The sequence below is a fragment of the Abramis brama genome (genome assembly GCF_963993115.1).
Source record: "Abramis brama genome assembly, chromosome: 4".
Classification (NCBI taxonomy): domain Eukaryota; kingdom Metazoa; phylum Chordata; class Actinopteri; order Cypriniformes; family Leuciscidae; genus Abramis; species Abramis brama.
The window spans coordinates 51608217-51634340 of NC_139966.1; the positions used below are offsets into that span (position 1 = coordinate 51608217).

Here is a 26124-nt window from a genome sequence, read left to right on the forward strand (position 1 = left end):
AACTTACTGCACAGTAGAAAACAGCAACACTCGACACTCGATGTCTCCGCCCATCTGTACTCTCCATTGGGCACAGCGTGATCACGTGACAACGCTGCACCGCTCTGCGCCAAAATTCAAAATCTCACCAAATGCGCACAAGAGTCTCCGGACTCCGGAGTTTTTCATTTACCCCATCAAAATACATTTTACCTCTCAGCACTGCCAGATTAACTCGAATAAACCACCGTCTGCACGGCTGACATGATATGAAGGTTTGATCCGCTTCGTATTATTTGATATGTGTCTTATTTTTAATGAATTAAACAGTAGGTGTACAGTAGGTTAGATGGCTAACGTTAGACGAATCACTAGGCCGCATGTCAGATAATAAAGGAAGATCGTTTATAATTTAATAATTAAGTGTATTAATTATATCTAATCATTTTAAGACAATAATAATAATCTTTAATGTGTTTTAAAACATCGATCTAAGCGAATAACGATATAGATAAATAATAAAATGAAAGCAAATTATTTTACAGACCTTGCATTGCACAACAACTTTCTGTTTCGGAATGATCTGTCGTCATTATAATAACAATTACATCAGTACAGTACATCAGATTGAAAGTAATCAGTTTGTAACGGTATTTTATATTCTAAAACTAGATTCGTCATTGAAGAGTCGTTGGACAAAAAAGTCGTTTCATCAACAACAGACTTTCTTATCGGTACATTTGGACATGATCTGCAAATATATGATATTTCTATATATTTGATTTATATTTTCACAAATTTGTCACATTTGTTTTGACACTTAATCTGCTTTTGATTCAAGATGTATTGTTATTTTGTTGTTTGTATGATTCATCTTCGCGCAACTGTAGCGAAGCTTCCAGTTTGTGTAGTCGAGTAACTTAGTTCCTATATAACGTTACATTGTATTTAGAATTAAAAACGTATAACATTTTATGGTTTAATGTTGTTAGACAGGCATCAGACAGATCCATGAATTAAAAACTTATAACATTTTATGGTTTAACGTTATGTTGTTAGACAGGGATCAGACAGATCCATTTGCTGTGAGCAAACAATGAGAGAGAGCCCGAGGAGACCCATCATCCTGAAGAGGAGGAAACTGCCATTTCAGAAGAGTGAATCTGATGTAGGGTGCGATGAGGCAGATGGGCCGCGCTCCCAGACCACCCAGACCACGACCCCATCCACCGCCCGCTGCTTCCCCGATGGCATCCGCATCATGGACCACCCCACCATGCCGGACACACAGGTGGTGGTTATCCCGAAAGCAGCCGATCTGCATAGTGTCATCAGCGCCCTGACAGCCAAAGGGAAGGAGTGCGGCCCTCAGGGCCGAAACAAGTTCATCCTGCTCAGTGGCAGCACCAGTTTAGAGGAGAGCAAAACCCTTGGGTGTTTTTCTACAGAACCTGGGGCTGATCTTGGGAAAGGTGAGGGACATGACTATGAGCATGTTTGCAAGTTGTGAGGAATGTAAGATGACTGTTTTTTTTAATTGTTGTTTACCCATGACAATAGTGAAAAAGGAGACTGAGTGCTACCCGCTTGATGATAGTCTGACGAACATCCAGTGGCTGGGAAAAATGAGCTCTGATGGACTCGGACCGGAGTCGAACCAAAAATGCCCTAGCAAGGACAATCCAAGTGATTGTAATCAGGTACACAACATTATAGACGGCATGAAATGAAAATCTATTTTCTAAATGCATGTTATCTTATTGTGAAGAATTAATCAGTGCAAATGCTCTATTTTTAAAAAATGTATCACGTTTTATAAAAAGGTATTATGAAAATGTTTTGAATAAACTATTTTAAAGGGTTAGTTTACCCAAAAATGAAACTTCTGTCATCATTTAGTCACCTCATGTCCTTCCAAACCCATAAGACTCTTGTTTATCTTCTATGGAACACCAGTGAAGATCTTTTGGATGAAATCTGAGAGCTTTGTGTCCCTCCATTGACAGCTACGCTACTGACACTTTGACGCTTCAAAAAGTTCATAAAGAGATCATAAAACTAATCCACATGAATTGAGCGTTTTAGTCAAAATTTTCTGAAGAGACTCGATTGCTTTATGTGATGAACAGATTTAATTTAGGCTTTTATTCGTATGCGGAAGCTCAAACATGCTGCGTAACACACAAGAATGAACCTCATTGGTCCTCTCATGCTTGAGCTTCTGTTTACCACAACTGATGTGTGAGTTGATGGATGTTTATATGTGCATAAAAGTCTAAATTCAGTCTGTTCATCATCAAAGCGGTAGTTCAATGAAGGGCAGAAAGCTCTCAGATTTCATCAAAAAGATCTTCATTTGTGTTCCGAAGATGAACGAAAGTCTTACTGGTTTAGAACGAAATAAGGGTGAGTAATTAATGACAGAATTTACATTTTTGGATGAACCATCCCGTTAAATGTTTACAATATGTGTTAGAAGTAGTAGTTTAAAAAAAGTACTATTTTAACTCTTTGTTTGAAGTATCATTACATTAGTGTCATGTATCGAATGAATCGTGATATCAGTGTATCGTTATACCCCTAATGATTTGCTTTTTTTAAATGACATTTTATAAAATTGTTTGTTTCTTTCCTCTTCATTCAGCTGCCCAAATGTCCAGAAAAGGAGAAAGACCCTCTGTCCGAGAGACCCCCGTATTCCTACATGGCAATGATCCAGTTTGCTATCAACAGCAAGAATAACAGACACATGACCCTGAAGGAAATTTACAATTGGATCGAAGACCATTTTCCGTATTTCAGAAATGTCGCAAAACCCGGATGGAAGGTAGCGTGTAAAGTGAATTCATTTTCAGTTTACACAAATTTGTAATATATGATGTCTGAGAGTGATTTGTTAATTTTTTATATTTTTTATTAGAATTCCATACGTCATAATCTCTCACTGCATGACATGTTTGTCCGTGAATCATCTCCTGATGGCAAGATCTCCTATTGGACGATTCGACCAGAAGCAAACCGCTGTCTCACTTTGGACCAGGTTTACAAGGTGTGTATTAATACAAATCACACTCTCGCTTTATTATATCCCAGTCACTTACAGTGCTGCTTTGTCCATATGCGATTTTATCCTTTCAAATGTGGTCATCTCTCATTTCCTGGCTCATCCCACAGCCTTTGGTTGACCCAGTGACCCCCACTTGCCCTCAGACCACACAAGTTGGTTACCATCAAGTAAGATCCCCTTTCGTACTCTAAATCAGCCTCTCACGGGCAGATTGACAGGGACCAGCCTTTCTACTTCTACAGGAATCAGTTATTTTATTTCAGGGAGATTCAGACAGACAGAAGGAAGCACGTTCAGCTCGAGATCATCGCTTGTTTTGTTACTTTTATCATCTAAGATTCCTTAGAAAGACAGACAGCCATGACGCCGTAGCTATTTTGAACGTCACACTTTGAACAAATGTAAACAAATCCTCTTTGTTCCCCTAGCAACAGAAGAGAGGTCCTCCGGAGGTGAAGAAAGCGATACCCATCGCCGGTAGCACAGGTCAGTGTTGGGATGGATGAGAGAGATGAATGTCTCAGAGCACACGAGTCTGTTTCCTGACAGTCCTTTATTTCCGCTCGCCCTCAGAGAGAAAGATGAAGCCTCTTCTGCCTCGGACTGACTCGTACCTGGTTCCTATCCAGCTTCCCCTCTGGCCACTGCCCTCCTCCAGTCCCGTGTCTCTCGCCACTCCTCCACACACTCAAAGCGCTTCCATTCACAGCTCCAGCAATGCGAGCAAGAGGGTCCGGATTGCTCCTAAGGTAAAAACCTAAATGTGTGTTTGTGTGTGTGAGAGAGAGAGAGAGAGAGAGAGAGAGAGAGATTTGAGGTAGGATTTACTTTGAAACAATTTTCATTCAGCAATTTCTAGTAAATTACACAAAGAAATGGCAAGTAACACATTTAATTAAATTTGAATGATATTTTTTGAGTGTTATGGTAATTAATTAATTAATGGTCAATTAATTGGAAATCAATACATTCAACCCTGCTTGAAAATCCACCTAAAACCAAATGGTGGATGGTTTACATGCTATCTGGTTGGTCATGTATGGTCATTAACTGATAGAAGCTAGTCTAAAGCCCAAAGTATACTTCAGCAGTCCACGTGATGTGATCTTCGTCATCGGGAGGGTCCACGGATGTCCACTCACACCATTCGTGTGCAGCCAAATTTTGTCCGTGCAGTCAGTATCGCCACTCCCTGTACACATGAGTATGCGTGATCACAAAAGTTAAAAGTGAGCGCACATTCAAAAGCGATTTCAATACCTCACATATTAATAGCGGCTACTTGATCCCCGCAAATTATAGGCCTATACACAGAAAAGCATGTTAATTGAAATGAAGTATACCTGGGCCTTATAATGGTTGATGAATGGTTCAGAATTTAACTTTATGGTCTTTTACAACAGAGAATTCATTTCTTGAGAAAAGCATTTCGTGTTTTAACGCATGTGTGTCATGTAAGGTCTCGCAGAGTGACGTGAGCTCGGTGATGCTGTGTAATCCCGCCTCTAAGGAGATGAAGGAGGAGCCTGTGTGTGTGTCTCTGACTCCTGTTGTGTCTGAAGCTCCGCCCCCCAAAACCAGACAGCGAGAAAACAGCAGCTCCCGCCGCAAACAACGCCTCGTCCGGCCAGCCACCGAGGAACCCGTCTTGCTCTACCCCGACAGCACTCTCTTCGACTCAGGCGTAGTCTCCGACGTCTCCACCTTCCAAGACACTCAGGAGGCGGAGCCTGATCCGGACCCCCTGCCCACCTGTAAACCCAACTTTGACAGCCCAAACAGAGAATACACTTTTAAAACGCCCATCAAGGGCAGCCACCCTTCCTCGTCTACTCCCAGCAAGCCGCCCACAGTGCTGGAGCCCTGGAGGATCACTCCTGTCGGGAAGGGAGGTGTGCTGGACTTCAGCCCCATTCGAACGCCCAGCGGGCCACAGCTCACCCCACAGCGGCACGAACACACACCCTTCAGTTTCGACAGCACACCGTTTAAGGAGCTGCCGCTTTTCAGCTCCCCTCGAGAGCTGCTCACCTGTGCCCGACCCTCCCCGAGACGCTCCACCCCTGCCTGCTCCAGAGAGCTGCTGGAGGTGGGCCTCGCCAACCGCTCTCTCACCGAAGGGCTCGTCCTGGACACCATGAACGACAGCTTGAGTAAAATTCTAGTGGATATCAGCTTCACCGGCCTTGAGGATGATGATCTCGGCATGGCAAACATCAGCTGGTCCCAGCTTATCCCTGAGCTGAAGTGACTCCTGACTTCCTTTATCTGAGCTGCTTAACTTCCTTCACTGCCTTTGACTCTTATTTACTTGCTATTGATCTCTTCTATTTTTATAAGTATTTTCTTAATTTCTCTGCTAACAAATGTTGCTATTTCACTGCCTATTACTGTACGTGTTTGTGTTTTGGATACGTAGGCCAGGCCTTTATTTGCAAGCAAACCTGTTAGTGACGAATGTACTTAGAGATAATTATTTTGCACAAGTTGTAATATATAAATGTGAGCGTGAGAGAGAGTGTGTGTGTATTATAAGTGGACAAACAGATTTAACGGATTCATTAATTTACACTACCCATCTTTACATTATTTCTTTGTTTTGGAATAATTTTGAACACCTTGGTTTAGCCAGATTGATTGACGGTAAAAATGACACACAAAAAGAGATTTTTAAGAGAATTTGCCATATAAAATAAAACCGAATGCAAAACCTTATATACGTTTTCTCTTAGAATGAAGGGTTGTTATTTGATTGCAGATGGTCATGTAAGTGTTGCACTTTTTTACTGTTGTAGAATGTACCCTTCGTTTAGATGGAGTATCGAGCTGTTTATAACATCCTATAATGTGTGTTTTCATGGTTACGAGCATGTCGTAATAGTGACTCATGTCTGCTGCTGCTTTTCTGCATTCATGTATTTTTGCTATTAAGAACAATTTAAGACACTTGTGTTCTGGATGTTGGATATGACCAAGATGAGCGTTCTAAGAGATTTTTGGTGCATTCCAAAGCTTTTAATGTTCATTTCCATGTATAGAGTGATTAGTAAGCATGCAGAGTTCATATGCTTAGAAAACTACCATCAAATGTAGCTGTTAATTCATGTCACATTATATTGTATTCTTCCAATGTAAAAACAACAACATAAAATGCAAGATGTCATAAAAAAATATACAAAACTACACAGTTGATAGATTGATGGTGTTAAAATGTCAGAACACATGAGCATTAGAAGTTAAATATGAAATCCTAAAAATATAAAAGTACATTCATGCACAGACATTTGAAGATCTGTCACTGTCATTAACAAGTGCCTTGATACTTGGCTTTTGTAAGATTTCAAAGCTATTTATTAATCAACTTTGACATTTCTCAACAGTCAACCTTTTGGTAACATAAAAAGATGTCCCGTTCGGACCCTCTGCCATTGAAAAAAACCCAAAACAATAATAGGATGTGTTTTGTGATTCTTGTGAAGATCGAAGATTGAAATATTAAAGTTATCTACCTGGTATTTCACTGAGCTATGAAAACATGCTTTGACCAGAAACTACAATTGTCATTTCCAACAAAGCATACAATTTGGTTTCTCTTCCTATTGTACTTATTTCTTCGGAATAAAGGGATACTTTAAAAATGCATTTAAATAAAAACTAGAATTTTACTAAAGAAAATGTGAGTGGTGATTGACAGAATTGGGTGCCAGGATGTTGCTGTGCAGTCGCTATGTAGTGAGAAGAGGTTCTTTATTGGCATCAATGGTTTCATCGCACAAACGGTTATAGTAGTAAAAAGGTTTTTTTTAATTATTAAAATATTCAAACTAAGAAAATAATGGATCTTTTAAAGGGATAGTTCACCAAATGAGGTTCATTCTCGTGTTACACAGCACGATTGAGCTTCTGCAGGAACCAGTGAGATTTGTTCTTATGCATCAAGCAAGTACAGTTGAGCTTCTGTTTATGTTCACTGATCAAGGTTTAAATGTGATTTAAAGCCTAATAAAACAAGTTTCAACCGATCGGTTCATTACTTTTACGATCTTTATATTAACTTTTTGAAGCGTCAAAGTGGTAATTGCGTGGACTGTCAATGGAGGGACAGAAATATCTCAGAATTAATTTAAAATATATTAATTTAGATTAATAAAAGTCTTACAGGTTCGGAATGACGTGAGTAATTGACCATTTTTTCATTTTTGGGTGAACTAACCTTTTAAGAACTAATCACTGTAAGGTTCGTTGGGGAACCAAAAATGGTTATTCTATGGCATCACTGTGAAAACCCCCTATTAAAACCTTTGTTTTTAAGTGTGTAGGGTGGTTAGGGGTTTGTTCAAATGAGCAATAGTAATAGCAAGCACCACTAAAATGTAAAACTTTGACGCCAATCGCAACACTCGGCACATGAATTTAGCTGGTGTTTGGTGATGCTCCATCAGTAGGTCTGAACTTCCTGCTGAGCCACTTCCAGAAGAATCTGCATCTGTTGACTGAAATAATCTGCACACAATGAAGTTTAGGTCAGCGATTGGAGCCTTGACTGATCCCAGGAATAATTCTACTGAAGAATCATATTAAAATGAATGTTAAGCTATGGATTCATAAAGGTGCTTTGCAGTACTTACTGAAGGACTTTCTCCAGCGTTCAGGTATGTATGACTTCTTGACTGTCAGGTAATACACAGGTATTCCTGAGATGGTGAGGGCACAGCTGCCCCCCGTGTTCCAAGGGTCCGAATACAAGGACAGGCCCACGATGAAGAAACACACTATGGTAAAGATCACCGCAACTGCTAGAGGGACCTGAACACAGTCACACCAATGTTTAATAAATTCAGTGACAAATTCCTACTAATATATCAATTAATAAGCCATTTAAATGGACCTTGAACGGTCTGGGATGTTCTGGAAATCTGTAGCGGTGGATGATCATTCCCAAGGTCGCCATGGCAATGAAGAGCCAACGGGAGAACGACGCAAAGTTGATCAGTTGAAAGATCTCTCCTCTTGCCAACATGATGATGACCAGAGGATACTGCAAACATCAGGAGGATGCTTGTAATTAGATTAGATTGCATTTTAAAATACTTGTAACCAGATTACAGTTACCCTTTAATTTATTACATATTACATAATGACAGTAGACTAAATTATTCCAAATTAATTGATCCTCCCTAATTCTTATTTTCCTCGTCTTATAAACCTACACAATTTTACTTGAAATATTTTAAGTTAATATTCCAACACATTCACAAATTCACGGTTCTCTGATGTCTGTTAATGGTCACATGACATGCAAGTAAACAGTGTTAAAGTTATGTTTTTATTATAAAAGCAGTTCCTTAACAAACCCCAATTTGTAAAGTTTAATGCACTTTGTTGAAAACAAAGATATATTTTCTTATTTTTATTTTTCTATATCTTTGTATTTTTATGTCAATATAGTATAAATTAATCATGTTCAAATCTATGTGATAAACAATGTATGTTAGGTTGAGTAATCAAAAAGTAGTGTAATCTAATAGATTATGTTACTAACCACAATTGTCATGCAATTTGTAATCTAATGGACTACAATTTGTAAGTAATCAACAGTCTTAAAAATAAAGGTTCTTTATTGGCACTGATGGATGAAGAACCTTTTGAATCTTTCATTTCACAAAAGGTTCTTTATAATGGAGAAATTAAACACAATAAAATATTTGGGGAAACAAAAAGGGTTATTCAATATGGCATAGCTGTGGAAAACCTTTTGGAACCTTTATTTTTGAAAGTGTACTCAGCACCGGATGTGACTGTACCAGAAAAAGCACAGCTGGCAGCGGTGTTTGTCTGCGGATATGGATCATGGAGAAGATCACTGGAAAGTGACCCTCTCTGGCTCCCACGAACAACATCCTGCAGAAACAGAGTTGCAAAATCTTCACTTTTAACCTGTCAAAGTCAAAGCTATTAAACATAAATTTAGATGCAAAACTTCTTTTGCCTTTACGTTTCTGAGATCCTTACCTGGGTGAACCAAAAAAGCCTCCATTAAGAGCTCCAAGGCAGGAAAGAGCGACTAATATGGGTATTGCTGGAGCTATACCCTGCAGAGCCCGACCTGCAAACGTCTGCAATGCATTTAGGACAGCACAGTCAAGACATTTACTCTCCAAACTAGATCCTGTAATACTCATCTCCAAAGTCCACTACTACTAACCACTGCCACGGCATCTGATAACAGTAACTCATCTGCGGTCATCATTGTATAGTAAGCCACATTGACCAGAACGTAACACACGGTAACTGTCACCATGGAGAAAATGATGGCCAATGGAATGGTTCTAACAAGAATACATGAGAAAGGAATCTTAGGTGTCTTTACATATTCATAAAAACATTCTGTCAATTTTTTCAATTTGGCAATGCAAGAAGTTCTGCATACCTGTTGGGGTTAATTACCTCTTCGGTTATGAAATTTAAATAAAACCTGTAAGAAAAAACAAACTTTAATTTTTTTTTTTTTAATCCCTTCCTTTTAGATATTTGGCAATGATGATACCCACCATCCACCGTATGCATAAAGACCTGAATAAAAGGCCAAAGGAAGTTTGGTCAGAGATAAAGAATCAGAGTCAAAGGCATTCTGGAAATTTTCAGTTTTCCCTGAAACAGAAAAAATGAAAATAAGAAGTCAGTTTCCTTACTCTCTTCTCATAATGCAATTAATTATCAAAATGGGGTTAATAACTTAAGCAAAAACAAAATTTGAAAAAATAATTTTAACAAGGTTTATGCAGGTAAAATGAATAGATTTTGTTTGAAAACATTCCAAAGTAATCTTAAATGAATACTGTATGTAATATATTGCAGTATTACCATTGGCCAGAGCCATCATGCCCGGGATGATGATCAGAATCAGAGCAAACATCTTGATGAAGGTCAGCGAGATCTGCGTACGAGCTGCCAAAGACACACTCCAGCAGTTCACTGCCACCACAAACGCTATAGATAGAATAGTTTACAGTTTTACATGACAGATTTAGTTCGCTGTACAAATTAAAAGTTAAGTAATCCACTGATCTTAAAGGAACTGCACTCACTGACTCCAAGCACGCTGACGAGTTTGACCAGAGCTGTCGGAGCGGCACACGGCAAGAAAAACGGCTCCACTACATAGCGGCCAAAAGCCAGAGACACATAGGAAGCCACTGCAGGTCTGAAATGACATTTGGACATTTAACAATTCGCTGAACACAATAAAACCCAAACACTGTTCGCGCGCACACACACACACAGAAACTCTTGTACATTATGAGGACATTCATTGACACAATGCAATCTCTAGCCACTTACCCTAACCTTACCCATCACAACTAAGTGCCTAACCCGAACCCTTACCCTAAACCTACCCCTAACCTAATTATAACCTTATCCCTAAAACCAAGTCTTGACCCTCAAACTGGCCTTTAAAGGGGTCTCAGAAAGTGAGGACCGGCCAAAATGTCCTCTCTTTGTCCTCACTCCAATGGTCTAAAACTCAAACTGGTCCTCACAAAGATAGTTGTACAAGTACACACACACACACACACACACACACACACACACACACACACACACACACACACCTGATGAATATGAACTCAGTCCACAGTCGGAGGAAGGCAGGCAGGGGCCCCAGAGTCTCCAACAGGTAGGTGTAATGGCCCCCTGATTTAGTAAAGGTTGTGCCCAGCTCAGCATAGCACAGGGCACCTGAAGAGAACATGCAATATTTCAAAACTGCTTTGAATAGGATTTTCCAGCGTGGGAGAGCTAAAAGTCTAAATAGTATACACACAACCAGTCAAAAGATTTGAATAATAAAGATTTGTTAATGTTTTTGAAAGAAGCTGCATTTATTTGATGAAAAATACAGTAAAAAAAGAGGAATATTGTGAAATATTTTTACAATTTAAAATAACTGTTAAAAAATTATGTGACACTGAAGACTGGAATAATGGATGATGTGTTTTAAATTGTAATTTACAATATTACTGTTTTTACTGTATTCTTACTGATCAAATAAATGTAGCCTTGATGAGCAGAAGAGAAAAAAAAGTCATTTTTGGCTGTATGGGCCAAAATGTTGTTACGACATAATGGACAGGGTATCTTGGGACTATTATCTCTGCATTGTTGAAATGGGATGATAACCTAAGAGGCATTATTTAAAAAGCCCATCCTAGGCTCTTCTTCTTAAGACAGTCTTAACAGTGTGTGGTGTATCTAAAGTTGGAATGGTCTATTTTTATAGAGCAATGATAGAAAGCGTGTCAAATTTCTCAATCACAGTGTGGTTTGGCAACTCCACAGCTCAGCAGACGAGTCAGATTAGTGGCATAGTAGTGTTTGTGCTCTGGAGAACGTCAAATGTTTCTAATTACAATGTGTTTCTGCAGCGGTGAGCAATGTAGCCAATCACAGACATGTTTGTTGATCTCTTGAATGCAATGGCCAATCAGAGGTTCAGTCAGAGTCCACAAACAGCTCAAAACGCCGGAGTTTTTGGTCGCAATCTCACGAATACTCTCATTAACAATGTAGACACACTGTGAGTGAGATTCGTTGTGCAGTGTAGTGAGCATGCTGTTTTTATTGTTGATGCTGCTGAACTCACCAAGAAAAAACACAGACTTCCAAATTCCAATTAAAAACACAAAACTTTTGATCAGTACAATGTATAAGCACCAAAGATGTTCCTCACCAAAAGTGGAGAGGATGCCACACAGAGCCCAGACCAGCAGGGACAATCCCACACTGCCCGAATTCATCAATACGCCTTTGGGGGCGATAAAGATGCCGCTGCCCACCACAGTGCCAATGATGAAGGAAATGGATGGCAGCAGCCCTATCCTCCTCCTGAGATGAACTGCATCATCTTTGATGGTTTTTTTGCTACCTCCATCGGACACATTATCAGTGGCGGGCGCTCTTTTAGAGACCCCCATCTCTCAGATCTTCACAAAGAGTGTACACAAATAATTAGCATCAATATCAAAAGTGACACTTTAAATCACAGTAAACAAACAACAAGGGTTACACTTTATTTCAATGGTCCACTTTAGACATTCTACTAACTAACTATAAGCAACTTTACAACTATATGTCAACTAACTAATTAGAATATTAATAAACTGTTGAGGTTAGAATAAGTTGGTGGACTTGCAAAGTTACTTATAGTGGTGTGGCGACCATCAAAATAAAGTGTTAACAGATATTAAGCAGGCAGTCTACTATTACTCTGATGACTGATAGTTGACGTAGCTGCAAATTTACTAATATAGTAGAATGTCTATATATTATTTTCAAAGTAATAAAAATCTGCTAAAGACATTGGTAAATATTCAAATGCAAATCTTCATTTAAGTAAAATGTGAGATCTATCAATAATTTTTTCTACTCACCAGTCAGCTAGTAAGACCAGTATACTTTTCTCATTTGCTCTATGCAACTTGTTTTGCACCTCCTTTCATGCAGAGTAACCCTGGAAACTGACCATCCAGTTCAGAGCTCAGGCAAGAAACAAAGCCAGCAGTCTTCCCCAGATTCATCAACACGAGTAATTAAAGCCTTTTAGACGGGACAGCCATGTGCCATTGTGCTCTGTATGTAGTATGTGAGTGTGCACAGCAGGACTCAGGAATCTACCATGAGGACCTCCTCTTCTTGTTGAAGCAGCTGCAAAAACTTCTTGTCAACATCAACATAAAAAAAAAATATTACAGAGAATGCACATATTATCCAAGAGCTGATTTTGTTAAGTCTACCAAGCAGATTAGTGAAAGTCCTTTCAGAGCATGCTATGGAGTGTTAGTTTGTGTGTGTGAGGGTGAGGGGTCAGTCCTCAGTGAGGTGGAGCTTAACAGTAAACTGTTATTTGGCCAGGGACCACAAACTTTCTCTCTCCTGGTTCTGTCTGGCTGTCTGCTTCATTCCGTCAGACATCAGACATGTGTGGTAAAGTCTCTTTCAAACCATGAAGGGCCCCTCTTATGTCTTTTTTTTCTTTATTTTTTTTTTACTGTTCCTTTGTACATGTGGCAACGGGCATCATCTTATAAAAAGAGACAGACATAAACAGTGCAGAGGCATTTGAGAAGCAGTTGCCCAATCCTGAAATGTAAAAAAAAAAAGATTTTACAACATCTGCATAAACATGTTTTCTGAACATGTTTACACAGCTGATAATGAACTAAAAAAAACCCATCTGGGCCTCCACCACTACAATCCATAGAAAATGTTCTTAAAGTTAAGTTAATGTACAATGAAACATGATTATATTTACATAATACATATTTTACATAATATTAAAATTAATATAATGTAATATAATAATATGATTTATGTCATATTTATTATATCTTTAGAAATACTATTATTATAGTAAAACTCAGTATTTCAGGAATAACAATGAACATTCTCAATTAGCACAGACTGCAAGCCTTTGAAATAATTAAACTTTGATCTGTGGGTTAAACCAGAGCCTTAAACTGATTTGGTTAAAATATGTTTAAAAAAGTTCCTGTATACGTCAGTAGAGGGGGCGTGGCGACAAACGTCACTGTAGCCACGTAATCAGGGAAGTAGGAAGCGCTGCTCAGAGCTCACGCCCTTCAGCCGCAGAAACAGCAGAGTGAGTATAAACTTCATTAACTGTCATCATATTAAACTCATTTAATGGTAAATAACAGAACTATTATAATTAGTTATCGTGTCTTATTTTCGTTTGCAAGCCCGGAAAATGTGTTGCAGTAGTGTGATTAGAAGATTCATTCATTCATTTTATTTTATTTTAATAACTGTAATGCCATTATGATTATGTTTACATCTATTTATATCTGTAAGTGTGCATGTTTTATTGTTCAGTTGTTCATTTATCATTCTGGGATATATTACTAAGTTGGAACAGACAAATTACTCCTTGCTATTTATCTTGGGATTGATTGATTGGAAGATTATTGTTTTGATTATTGCAGTTTTTTAATGGAGGTATGTGCACTTTAAATCGCAAACTGCTTTGGGTTTTTAACGTTTTTCATGTTTATAGTCCAATCTCAGCAATGCATATAACTACATGAAGCACATGTTATGAGGTAACACATTAAAAGTTACTTTTTCATGTGACTTGTAAAGTAATGCATTTCTTTTAAATTAACAACAAAATATCTGAGTTAGCCTACTTTTTCAAATAAGTAACGCAAATTACTTTGTTTTCCAATACATTAATTGACAGCTCTCCTGTCCCCATGTTGAGAGAGATCAGGAGTAAGTGCAGAGGTGTTGTGTGAACATGATGGTTATTGTAGTTCTAGACTAAACGTGAGCAATATTTATGTATTTAATCTCACTTTATGAACCAATGTCTTTGCTGCTGACCTTCGATGATCCAATTCAACCACACGAATAAGCAAAAAGGTACTTTACAGTTATCCGGACCACATGTGATGACCTACCCCAACCCCGCCCCTAAACCTACCCGTCACTGGGGTTACGACCAACCAAGAGCGGTTGTGGTCAGGTGTGGTCCGGATAACCGTATAGTACCAGCAAAAATGACTTTAGATAAACATCACATTTGTGTTTCATTTTGTTTATTGCTGAAGTAAGAGTGTTGAACTTTCTTCTCCTGCTTCTTATTGTTACATTGAGTTGTTTCTGTCTTTGTTTTCAGAGATGGCTCAGTTTGAGGAGGTATCTCAAAAGTCCAAGCTGCATCCGAAGCCAGAGGGGCTTAAGTTGCAATATGGCACAGCTGGATTCCGCACTCACGCCAAACATCTGGACCACATCATGTTCCGCATGGGGCTATTGGCAACTCTGAGGTCTAAAAAGACTAAATCCACCATAGGAGTCATGGTGACTGCCTCCCATAACCCAGAGGTAAGAAATGCACCCATGTGTGTCCACATTTACTATATCAATAGAACAGTGGTGAATTTTCACTTTCCGAGGATGTTGCTGCAATGTTATCATCTTTTTCAGGAAGACAATGGGGTGAAGCTAATTGACCCCATGGGGGAGATGGTGACAGCGGTTTGGGAGGAATACGCCACACAGCTAGCTAACGCCGAGCAGGACTCTCTCCTCAAAGCACTGAGAGATGTTATTGAGAAAGAGGACATCAGCATGAGTGAACCAGCGAGTGTCTACATCGGCAAAGACACCAGGTAAGCCTGGCTTCTGTTTACAAAGCAGGAAGGTTAACAACTGTCACAACTGAAAGCTTAAGTACAAGAGAAGCTACCAAACCTATAAACTTCATAGTGGCCAAGCCAGTTGATCAAGTCTAAAACACTGCCAACAGATGTTTCACAGTCTGAAAATGTGATTTAAATAGTGTAGCTGAAAGTAATCATGCTTATTGTCATCATCATTATCAGGATTTATTTTGGTCCTCATACACGTTTAGCTATACAAAAAGGTATAAGCTGAAGCCTTAGCTTATTATATTATGTTGGCAGACCATCAAAATAAAGTGTTAGCAGATATTTAGCAGACAGTCTACTGATACTCTAATGACTGGTAGTTGACATGTAGTTGCAAAGTATATATATAATTATAATTAGTAGAATGTCTAAAGTGGACTATCGAAGTTACCTTTTATTTCTCTTTGTTTGTTTTATTTAGACCAAGCAGTGTCAGTCTCTCTCAGGCTGTATTGGATGGCGTTTCCAGTTTGGGAGGCAAAACTCATGGTGTGTTCACGAAGTTCCTAACATTATAAAACTTAATGAAATGAATTACTTTGCTTGAAACTCATTTCAGAAAATTAGTGTAAAGTGTAAGTGCAGTTGGGAGATATGACAGGACAAAGGTTGATGAATTGCTCTGTTGGTTATTGGTGTTGATCATGGGTGTGTGTTTCTTTTAAAAGACTATGGTCTGGTCACCACTCCCCAGCTGCATTATATGGTGTGCTGTTGCAACACCAATGGCTGCTATGGCAGTCCCACTGTTGAGGGCTACTACCAGAAACTCTCACAGGCTTTCCTTCAGCTCACCCAGAACGTAAGGCCCTTATTATGCTATTTTAAAGGTTCCTCATTTTGTTTTGTAGGTCTCCTACAATAATTTTGCATGCATCCAAGGTCAAAAAACACTTTCATTTTCTCATGCAGCATCACCTCTTTTCTCACAGTGTCTCTCTAAACCCCTCCTTTCTAAATCCCAGCCTGTTGTGATTGGTCTACCGCTTTATCAGAAACAAAACGCCTATTACCATATCTGAATTTCAGCTCCTCAGCACTTGATGCACAGTGATACGAATAGTAACGATGGCGTCAGCTTTACTGCATCAATTTGGGCCAGAGTCTTCATCCATTGGAAGTGCAGGCAAAATCAGCAAAACAAACCAAACTGCATCTGCAGTGTTTTAATGCAGGTCAAAATAGTTTTTTGTTCGCCAGCGGCCAGTGAAGACCATAGGCTGGCATTATGCAAATTTGTTACAAACCTACATAGGTTTTTGCAGGAAGTAAGACTGGATTTACTGACGACTCATTTCAGGCAGTTCAGAATCTGTTCTTTCTTTTGGGAGACAATAACTCAATTTATCATGCACAAAACTTTGCAGACCTTTTACATTCACAAACAGCTATATTATATACACACTACATTAAAGGTAATATCCAAAAAAAGCATAATGGGGGCACTTTAATGATCCTGTTAATATCTAGCATTAAGTGTTTTTCTACTTGTATTCCAAAGGCTCCAAATCGCACTGATGATCAGAAGAAGCTTCTGGTGGATGGAGCCAACGGCATTGGTGCATTGAAGATGAGAGACATGGAGCCGTTTCTACGCTCTGAACTGCAGGTCGTGCTTTCAAATGATGGCAGCAGTGGGAAACTCAACCACTTATGTGGAGCAGATTACGTCAAAGTCCAGCAGAAAGTTCCTCAAGGTCTGTCGGAACTTTTTGAGGGGTGAAAGTACATGGTCCCATGAGGAAAAAAACGATTCATATGAGATGAAAAGATGATTATATATTTGTGTTTGTTTAAACCGAGTCAGAGAGAGTTTATTTTACAGTATAATGAAAGAAACCTTGAAAACACTTAAATCTGTTCATACCGAATAATCATAGAAATCTCACTTTTTTCTCTCCAGGTGTGAGTATGACAGCTGGTGAACGTGGCTGCTCGTTCGATGGTGATGCCGATCGCATTGTTTACTATTACACTGACTCTAAGGGCCGCTTCCATCTCCTGGACGGAGACAAGATCGCTACTCTAATCAGCACATACCTCAAAGAGCTGCTCACACAGGTTCTACACACATGAATAAGGTCTAGAATGGAATTAGCCACTTCTAAATTTAAATTTCGACATTCATTTTGTCTATGTGTGTGTGTTCAGGCTGGGTTGAATTTACAGATTGCTGTTGTTCAGACAGCATATGCTAATGGGAGCTCAACTCGCTACTTGGAGGACGTCATGAAGGTGATGTTCTTAGAAATATGTCCTGTTACTATAGTACTCTCCAATTTCTTGCTACTCTGTGTTTATGAGATGTTAAGGTGACCTTTGACCTCTCAACAGGTCACAGTTTGCTGTACGAAAACAGGAGTGAAGCACCTACATCATGTGGCGCAGGAATATGATATTGGAGTGTATTTTGAGGCCAATGGACATGGAACTGTGAGTTCATTGCAAAATAATGCAATTTTCACTATTTAAATTAGCAGGTCAGCAAACTTCAGTCCATCAAGACATCAATTCTACACATGTGGTTATGTGACCAGCCCATTCAAACTGACTTTTGAACCAGCTTTTCAGTTTAGAGTCTTTAAAGAGGACCTATTATGCTTTTCTTTATATTTTCAACTTTCTTTAGTGTGAAATGTTGCTGTTTGATCATGAAAAAGATCTGCAAAGTTCCAAAGCACAATGGCCCTCATTTATCAAAAGTACGTACACCAAATTTCCAGCGTACACCTGGCGTACACCCAAAACCACGTTGACTTTGAGATTTATCAATATGGACGTTGGCGTACGGCACGCTCAAATCCTACGCCAGCTCAGGAGGTGGTGTACGCACGTTTTGAGTGCGGGAATGCGCAAAAAAACAATTCCTAACACCACAAAACGCACTGACAAACTAAAAGATATGATATATTATGACCCACTGTAAAAAAACAAAAACATAGTAATTATAAACTTCAGTTTATTTTTGTGCAACATGGACTTCAATGTTTAATTTGTGTGACTTTACCAAAGCATTTGAATTGTAGGCATATGTATTCCTTAAGTTGCGAGCCTGTGCGCTTTACCTGACGTTTCAAGCCTTGTTTATACTTTCGCCTGGCTCCGCAGCGCGAGTCTCCGCAGACTGCGCGCGCACCTCCCCAAACGGACGAGGCGTTTATACTCGACGCGCTCGCCGTTGTACTATTCTTTGAAACGACGGTTAGGCCAGGGTTAGGCCCGGCAGGTATGCACGGACTGGGTTTAGTAATGAAAGGCTTTCAATGACCAAAAAAATAATTCAGACTGACAAAATAATAAAAATGCCATTCTTCTTCTTTTAAATAATAATAATAATAATACAAATAATAATAACGACATTCTTCTTCTAAATAACAATAAGCGTCATTAATAATAAAAATCTAGAAATCAATTTTGGTTCTTTCCACTTCCCTGGTTTCGCTTTCTCTTTCTCAAAGAAGTTTCTCTTCTTTGCCGTCTTCCGTGTGTCCATGGCGTAAAATGAGGGCGTGGGGGAAGCGGAGACTTGAATATATAGGGGCGTGTTATTCTAATGACGATCGATTTCAGCCGCGGCATTTATCAAGGGCAGGTATTGCGTACACCAGAATTTCAAAGGTACGCACAGCTTCATAAATCAGGCGATGAGAGGAGTGTAAGCATAATCTTACGCCAATATATACGCCCGTTTCTACGCAAGATTGATAAATGAGGGCCAATGTCACTCCAAAGTGAGCTTTTCTCTATATCAGTGCGCACTGTTTCTGAACTCCTTGAAATGCCTCGATTGTAGTCTTAAGTTTTCTTCCGCGAACGCACACGCCACACTGTTCTTCATTTAAATAATTCCTGCCAAAGGCATATACAGAATAAAGGGGCGGGGCCTGGATGCGTTCGGTTAGTAGTGTGTTGAAACTTGTGGTTTTACTAGTGTTTTTTGTTGATATGTTTAAGGTTTTGTTCAGCAAAGCAGCACAGAAACAGATTTTGGAGCTGGTGAAAGACCCGAACACCAACGATGAGAAAAAACATGCGGTAAAAATCCTGGAGAACACAGTTAATCTGATCAACCAGGTATAAAAACATACACCATCAAGCTACATCATCAGATGCCCTATAGATATAATAAAACTAGGTGAATTTTTCCATACTTAACACCCTTGCTCTCTTCCGCAGACGGTTGGAGACGCCATCTCAGATATGCTAGTGATTGAAGCTGTGTTGGCCATCAGAGGGATGTCTGTGCAAGACTGGGATGCAGTTTACACAGACCTGCCCAACCGCCAACTTAAAGTCACGGTGTGTACTACTTGTGTGTGATTTGTGAGGTTTGAGTGTATGTGTGTGTGTTTTAACTGCTGGACTCTGCAGGTGTCAGACCGGCGTGTCATAGATACGACAGACGCAGAGAGGAGGGCCGTGACTCCAGAGGGTCTGCAGGAGGCCATCGACTCCCTTGTCAAGAAGTACAAAAACGCTCGGTCCTTTGTTAGACCATCTGGAACTGAAGATGTGGTCAGGGTCTATGCTGAGGCTGACACACAGGTACACACACTGCTGGTGTCAAATATTTGGTCTGGGGAAGCCCTAACTATCATAATATATTTAATTTTAAAATGAATGCAAAATGTTTTATTTGCTGTGTTTATTTGCAGGAAAGTGCTGATAATCTGGCTCATGAGGTCAGCTTGGCTGTGTATCGTCTCGCTGGAGGAGTCGGAGACGAGCCTAAACCTTTACAATAATCTCACACACACACGCACGCATTCATGCCATCAGTCAATGAGATTCCATCCAATCAAATCATGTCAATATTAAAAATACTCTAAACTATATATTTTTTGATGCACTAACAAATGTTTTGGGAGATGACCAATGTTAATAGTTTACTCTTGTACTGTATGAATGACCAACAATCTTTATTAATGGACGTGTATGATTATGTGGGAATGTTAAACCATGATCCATGTGAATATTTCCTTACACTCACTTCATCAGACCAGACTATAAAATGCATTTTTCAATTTTGCCAATTATTTTCAAATTTACCAACAAATTATAATAACTGTTTTCTATTTGATTATATTTAAAAAAAAAAAAAAAAAAAAAAAAATCTTCTTATGATGTAAAGCTGAATTTTCGGCATCATTACTCCAGTCATCAGTGTCACATGATCCTTCAGAAATCAAGTCTAAAATGATGATTTGCTGCTCAAGAAACATTTCTTATTATTATCAATTTTGAAAACAGCTGTGCTGCTTTATATTTTTGTGGAAACTGGTACATTTTGTTGAGGAATCTTTGGAGAATGGAAAGTTCGGAAGAACAGCATTTGTTTGAAAAAGAAATCATATGATCAATTTTATGCAAAACTTTTGAATGGTAGTGTATGTTCAATCAACATGTCGGCTGTTCTCCAATTAAAGCCTTATATGATCTGAAATCTAAGGCATACTGGACTGTATATTGCATCGTGCTATTTAATAGTTTTTTAGCTATAATTCTTTAAATAAATAAATTCAATATTTTAGCACCATCGTTTTAGTGTTTTGCTGTAAAAAGTCTCTATGTTTGTTTCCATATAAAAACATTGATTCTCTGTTTGCCATATAAGCACTTCGGATGCAGAACAACTGTACTAAAACATTTGGAAACACAAATGCTGTGCAAACAAGCTTTATTTGTATTGATGACCCACAGTTAAACACTTAATACATGCTGTTTTAGCAGATTAGTCAAAGCACAAAGGAGATAGTAAAGGATGAGAGATTCTTTGTGATATTTATTTCTCTGGTCTGATAGCTTTTCTAAGTAACGAACTTTGAAGGTTTAGGACGAGGTCTCATGACTCTAATACAAAGGTCTAATTCAATCGTTCTCATCTGCGGCGCCAGAGATGGTGATGGTGCGTTCTTGTGTGTCCCTTTGAATCATGTCCTCATCTGTCTTAACTGTTCTGCAACCAAAGAGAGTTGGGCATTAGCCTCTGGAACAACATCATAACTTGCAGCAAGGATTTTTTGCAATATTATAGTAGAGCGGTTTACTTGTACCTAATGAGGACCGTCTTCCTCTCCGTCATCTCCACGGCCTGTTCATGGCTGAACTCCTCCACGGACTCGTGATGGTTGTGGTTGACTATTGAGCTGCTGGAGAGCATCTTCTCTGAGGCGGAAGAGCTCACCGCTCCACTGACCCCTTGACTGCTTGCCCCAGAAACGCTTCTGACCATTCCTGCGCTCGCGCTCATGAGAGACAGACTGCTCACCATGTTGGATAAGCGACTGTCTTCTCCCTCTATCAGCTTCCTGCAGAGACACAGCAAAACGAGTTACACTCTTAGAAAAAAAGAGAACTTCTATACAGAAAACTGGTTCTCAACCAGGGGTCCAGGGCCTGCTTGGGGGGCCTTAGCAAACTTCGAAGCAGGCCTCAAGAGTACTTAAAATAAGACAAAACAAGCTTTGTTGAGGGAACCAGGGTGATGCGAACTTCCGGATTGACCTTCAAAAATACATTATTACTGTATTGCTGGTTCAAGGTGGAATGGCAGAACTGCAGTACCTGTATGTGGTGATTTCAATCTCCAGCGACATCTTAACATTGAGCAGATCCTGATATTCTCTCAGCAGCAGCGCAATCTTCCCCTTAATAGACTTCAGTTCCTCCTTCAGAGTCTCTATACGGATCTATGACACATGAATTAGTGAGATATTAAAATAAACTTGTTCGTGCAAAACTCTTGAGATGTTCTGAGGGATTTTAGCATATTGCTATGTGATTGTTAGAGCATTTTGGGTGGGTGCTAGAGTTTTCTGGGTGGTTGCTTGATGGCCCAAGAAAAAGAAAAAAAAGGTGGCCACTGCAAGTCTCAATGGTTCTTGAAAACCTATAGTTTATAAGTTTGACTGGCTGCATCCAAAATTGCATACTTCCCTATAATATACACTCTCTTTTTTGCAGCGATGCCATGAAGAACCATTTTTGGTTCCTCAAAGAACCTTTCAGTGAACAGCTCTTAAAAGAACCATTTTTTCTTAGAGTGAAGAACATTTTATTGATCTAAAGAACCTTTTTACACTTTTGTGCAATGGAATGGTTCCATGGATGTTAAAAGTTCTTCATGGAACCATCAATGCCAATTGAGAACCTTAATTTTTAAGTAGGCAAAAAACAGTATGCAAAAAATAGTAGTATGTCCGAATTTATAGTTAGCAAAAAGTACCTGGATGACTTACTACTTCTGAAAAGTGCAGCTGATGGACACTTTAGGCAATGGGAGAGGAATTGTGAATGCCGGTAAAGCGACGCAACTGATGCTGGTAGGTCACATGACAATTACAACATGACGAATGCATGTCTGGTCTCTACAGAAGTCCATATTATATAGAACATACTTTTTTAACAATTGCAAAGTAATTACTTATTCAAAAGATGTACCAATTTAGAGTACACGACGCAGCCATTGTGATGTTCTCTTAACATTGAAGGGGGCGTGTCTTTACCTGTAGCTCCTCCTCCTCTCTCTTGTGTTTCTCCTGGGCTTCTTTGATCTGGAGCAGCAGTGCTTCATTCCTGTTTTTAAGAACATCCAGTTCTCTCTGTTTATTCTGAATCTGCAAACACACACAAGTTAAATTATAAGGCCGTACAGTTTGGTGTTTTTTGTTAAATGAGGCTCAGTAGAGGAAAACACTATTTTCCACACCTCTTTCTTATAAGCTGTGATTTCTTCTCTGACGCTCCTTGCTGTTTCCATGTGCCGTGATGTTGCGTTGTTTAGATCTTGGAACTTTGTTTTGTACCAGGCGTCCATCTCCTAGTGAACACCAGTTGGGAAAAACGTGAGCATCGAAGGTCAGTATCAGGGATGGTGAGGTTTATTTGCAGCCTGTCCTGATTACCTGCAGGTTTTGGGCGGCGATGCTGTCATATTGAGCCTGGATCTGTTTGAGAGCGGAGGCCAGATCGGGCAAAGAGAAGGCCACATCTACCTTAGCCACAGATCCATAAATCTGAGCCATCAACTCCTCGATTTCCTGACATACAGAAAATGTTGATTAAGAAGGCAATCTAACAATATCCTTTATTGATTCAATTACTAACACATTACAATTAAACTTAGCATTCTGTACTGTGATACAGATTTCATAATGATATGTAAATAATCTGAACCTTTTTGTGAATCCTCTGTAGGAACTCAAGCTCCACTTCTAGGTTTTCCAGTCGTTTTTCCAAGGCAATTCGGGCGGACGTGGCTGCATCCACATCCTAGTATACAGAGGCAGTTTGAACCCCATCATTATGTAAATCCAAGTGATGTTTCACTTTCTGTATTAAGTTGGATCTCTTACCGGTCTGAAGGCCTCGATCTCACGCTCCGCCTTCTTTCTGGCCTCAAGAGCCTCCTCGTATTTGACCTTCAGCATTTCCAGCTGACCTGCCATGGCATCCTTTGCTGCTACCGCCAGGTCCTACAAGGGCACAGAGGCAGCTATCATGGCGATCCTGGCTAGAGATGAGTGAGAGTCATGGTGTACATGTTTAAGTGAGTAAGGCATAATCGCCCTGTGGTCCTCCATCTCTCACCCGCTGGACTTTCATCTGGTCTGCAATCCTCCTCAGCTCCCTCAGCTGCTCCTCATAGAGCATTCTCAGGCCGGACGGCTTCACATAGTGACCCTTGATGGCATCAATTTCTGCCTCCAGCAGCTTGTTGCTCTGCTCCAGAGAACGTACCTGCAACAACCACACTAAAACTCACAGGGCTGTCTTTAAAATGGGCACCATAAAGAAACCAAAAGAGGTAAAGTGTCTTACCTTTTCGATGTATACAGCCAAGCGGTCGTTCAGGGCAACCATCTCCTTTCTCTCACCTGTGCGCGTGCTGAGGAAAGCCTGGTTCTCAGCAGCCGCAGCGTCCAGATCCACAGCAGCTCCTGCAACCCCCCAACCCATGCCCAGACACAGCGTTCCCATACTAACACTGCTGTAGAGGAAACAAAACATAAATTTACAACATTTATTATTTTGAAATAGATTTTTTAAAAATTGGTAACACTTTAGTTTAGGGTTCAGTTCTCACTATTAACTAGTTGCTTATTAGCATGCACATGGATATTGGCTGTTTATTATTAGTATAAAGCACATATTAATGCCATATTTTGTATTTGACATATTCTACATCCCTTAATCCTACTCAATACTTAAACTTAACAACTACCTTACTAACTATTAATAAGCAATAATTAGGAGTTTATTGAGGCAAAAGTTGTAGTTAATAGTTAGTTTTTGTAAGTGTGAAAAAACTAACTATTAATTAACTAACTATTGTAAGTTTGTAAGTGTGACCATTATTATTATTAATCATATTATTATTATTATATACAGTATCATATATCTATAAATAATATACTTATTATTATATAATATTATATTATAGCCTATTACATATTGTTTTAATGACCATATAAGCTCAATTAAGCCATCAAAATGCGAGGAAACTATATATTTTTAAACATTTTAAATATGAGGGAAGAACAAAATACTAAACTTGGTTATTTATCTGACAAAATTATTTGGCAAAAAAGCAAACTACAGCAACAGGTTTTTCTTAAAAATGCATAGAAAAACAAAAAGCTCACAAGAAAAAGCATACATTGACTAACATAATCAGTTCAACTTCAAACATTTTTTTTTTTTTTTTATGACAGCCTGTCCAATTGCGTTATCATAAATAAAACTTTTGACTGCAAGCATAACTACACATATGCTTTAACGAATTTAAATTATATTTGAATAAAGGGTGAAGATGTTTTCCTAGGCATCACTTTTGGCCACTACTGTGGCTTACCTGGTCATGCGTGATCTGCGGGATCCGGAGAGCGTCCTGCGCCCCAAAGTGCCGCTCCGGTTGTAACTGGCGGAGCGGTGGCGCGCGGGCCCACGGGTGGGCGAAGGGCTGGACACCCGGACCTGGAGCGTGGAAGACGAGGTCAGGCCACCCTCAAAGTGACGGCGGTAAGATGACATCCTTTCTGGGCTGTAACTCATGGTGAAGTTGATGGTCCTTGCGCGTCTCCAAAGATGCGACAGAAGCTTTCAGTCCGCACTCATTCATGAGGGAGCTTTATACCTGCTGTTCTGGACGAGGAATGTCGAACCTTGGTCTGACACAGAGTCGAACTATCTCTGAACTATCTGACGGGCCACCGCGAAGACTTTTACCGCGGTAAAAATAGAGGAGTGAGCTTTCCTAATGAAGCTGGCAAGCCTGAGTCTTATTAATGACATTCTCTGCACTAAAACTGTCAAAAAATTTTGGAGATTGAAAGCAGCAGTGACTTCATCAAGGAGATGCATGCTGATATAATTGGACTATCATAAATTGCCGTTATGGAGTCAGTAGCCTATATAGATAGACTATGTTTGTGGAAACAAACAAACACATTAATTACATTATAATTATTATATAGGCCTATCTATCTATCTATCTATCTATCTATCTATCTATCTATCTATCTATCTATCTATCTATCTATCTATCTATATGCATTTAAATAGTTATATATCAATAATACAGTAAATATTATTTATATGATATTATTTATATAATTTATTATAAATACATAAGCTGATGTCATATTTTCATATGAACTTAGATTGTTATTATATTATATTATATAATATTATATAATATTATATTATATTATATTATATTATATTATATTATATTATATTATTTTTATATTATATTATATTATATTATATTATATTATATTATATTATATTATATTATATTATATTAGGCTATATTAGGCTATATTATATTATTAAAGGCGTTTA

General features: G+C 39.1%; 4 protein-coding genes across 5 annotated transcripts; 2 read left to right on the forward strand and 2 right to left on the reverse strand.

Moving 5' to 3' along the window:
- Window positions 1-118: 118 nt before the first annotated feature.
- foxm1 (forkhead box M1) lies at window positions 119-6060 on the forward strand. The gene is made up of 9 exons (XM_084110745.1): window positions 119-254; window positions 1039-1451; window positions 1540-1679; window positions 2624-2806; window positions 2900-3028; window positions 3154-3213; window positions 3475-3532; window positions 3620-3795; window positions 4506-6060. The coding sequence occupies exons 2-9, from the start codon at window positions 1076-1078 to the stop codon at window positions 5295-5297; spliced, it is 1914 nt and encodes a 637-aa protein (XP_083966871.1). The 5' UTR covers window positions 119-254; window positions 1039-1075; the 3' UTR covers window positions 5298-6060.
- A 645-nt stretch (window positions 6061-6705) lies between these two features.
- Window positions 6706-12925, reverse strand: LOC311080664 (cystine/glutamate transporter). The gene is made up of 13 exons (XM_084110747.1): window positions 12478-12925; window positions 11778-12030; window positions 10660-10786; window positions 10135-10250; window positions 9911-10036; window positions 9598-9697; window positions 9477-9521; window positions 9252-9375; window positions 9059-9162; window positions 8851-8947; window positions 7935-8084; window positions 7675-7852; window positions 6706-7549 (listed from the first exon to the last, which is right to left on the reverse strand). Exons 2-13 carry the CDS (start codon window positions 12019-12021, stop codon window positions 7485-7487), a joined length of 1476 nt encoding a protein of 491 aa, XP_083966873.1. The 5' UTR covers window positions 12022-12030; window positions 12478-12925; the 3' UTR covers window positions 6706-7484.
- Window positions 12926-13644: 719 nt separating this feature from the next.
- On the forward strand, window positions 13645-20817 carry pgm3 (phosphoglucomutase 3). Of its 2 annotated transcripts, none has more exons than XM_084113082.1 (13): window positions 13645-13706; window positions 14745-14953; window positions 15056-15240; window positions 15701-15768; window positions 15948-16081; window positions 16781-16976; window positions 17183-17340; window positions 17431-17514; window positions 17614-17712; window positions 19234-19353; window positions 19456-19578; window positions 19651-19824; window positions 19935-20817. In XM_084113082.1, the coding sequence occupies exons 2-13, from the start codon at window positions 14747-14749 to the stop codon at window positions 20022-20024; spliced, it is 1638 nt and encodes a 545-aa protein (XP_083969208.1). In that variant the 5' UTR covers window positions 13645-13706; window positions 14745-14746; the 3' UTR covers window positions 20025-20817. The 2 variants fall into 2 exon arrangements, with proteins under 2 accessions (XP_083969208.1, XP_083969209.1); XM_084113083.1 differs by having other exon boundaries at window positions 13677-13706; window positions 14738-14953.
- A 330-nt stretch (window positions 20818-21147) lies between these two features.
- On the reverse strand, window positions 21148-25332 carry ngs (notochord granular surface; the record flags this gene model as incomplete). Its single annotated transcript, XM_084112999.1, has 11 exons — window positions 21148-21235; window positions 21333-21587; window positions 21844-21968; window positions 22785-22895; window positions 22988-23098; window positions 23184-23318; window positions 23455-23550; window positions 23634-23753; window positions 23869-24018; window positions 24100-24268; window positions 25133-25332. 11 exons carry the CDS (start codon window positions 25330-25332, stop codon window positions 21148-21150), a joined length of 1560 nt encoding a protein of 519 aa, XP_083969125.1.
- Between the last annotated feature and the right edge of the window lie 792 nt (window positions 25333-26124).

What these genes read in the sequence shown, in the direction of transcription:
- foxm1 (XM_084110745.1), top strand. Translation starts at nt 1,076, where the DNA reads ATGAGAGAGAGCCCGAGGAGACCCATCATCCTGAAGAGGAGGAAACTG. An exon ending in CTTTGGACCAGGTTTACAAG is followed by an intron (nt 3,029 to 3,153) that starts GTGTGTATTAAT and finishes CTCATCCCACAG; the next exon opens with CCTTTGGTTGACCCAGTGAC. An exon ending in ACCCATCGCCGGTAGCACAG is followed by an intron (nt 3,533 to 3,619) that starts GTCAGTGTTGGG and finishes GCTCGCCCTCAG; the next exon opens with AGAGAAAGATGAAGCCTCTT.
- LOC311080664 (XM_084110747.1), bottom strand. Translation starts at nt 12,021, where the DNA reads ATGGGGGTCTCTAAAAGAGCGCCCGCCACTGATAATGTGTCCGATGGA. An exon ending in GGCTTTTTTGGTTCACCCAG is followed by an intron (nt 8,948 to 9,058) that starts GTAAGGATCTCA and finishes CTGTTTCTGCAG; the next exon opens with GATGTTGTTCGTGGGAGCCA. An exon ending in ACGCTGGAGAAAGTCCTTCA is followed by an intron (nt 7,550 to 7,674) that starts GTAAGTACTGCA and finishes CATTGTGTGCAG; the next exon opens with ATTATTTCAGTCAACAGATG.
- pgm3 (XM_084113082.1), top strand. Translation starts at nt 14,747, where the DNA reads ATGGCTCAGTTTGAGGAGGTATCTCAAAAGTCCAAGCTGCATCCGAAG. An exon ending in AGGCCAATGGACATGGAACT is followed by an intron (nt 17,713 to 19,233) that starts GTGAGTTCATTG and finishes GATATGTTTAAG; the next exon opens with GTTTTGTTCAGCAAAGCAGC. An exon ending in ACCGCCAACTTAAAGTCACG is followed by an intron (nt 19,579 to 19,650) that starts GTGTGTACTACT and finishes TGGACTCTGCAG; the next exon opens with GTGTCAGACCGGCGTGTCAT.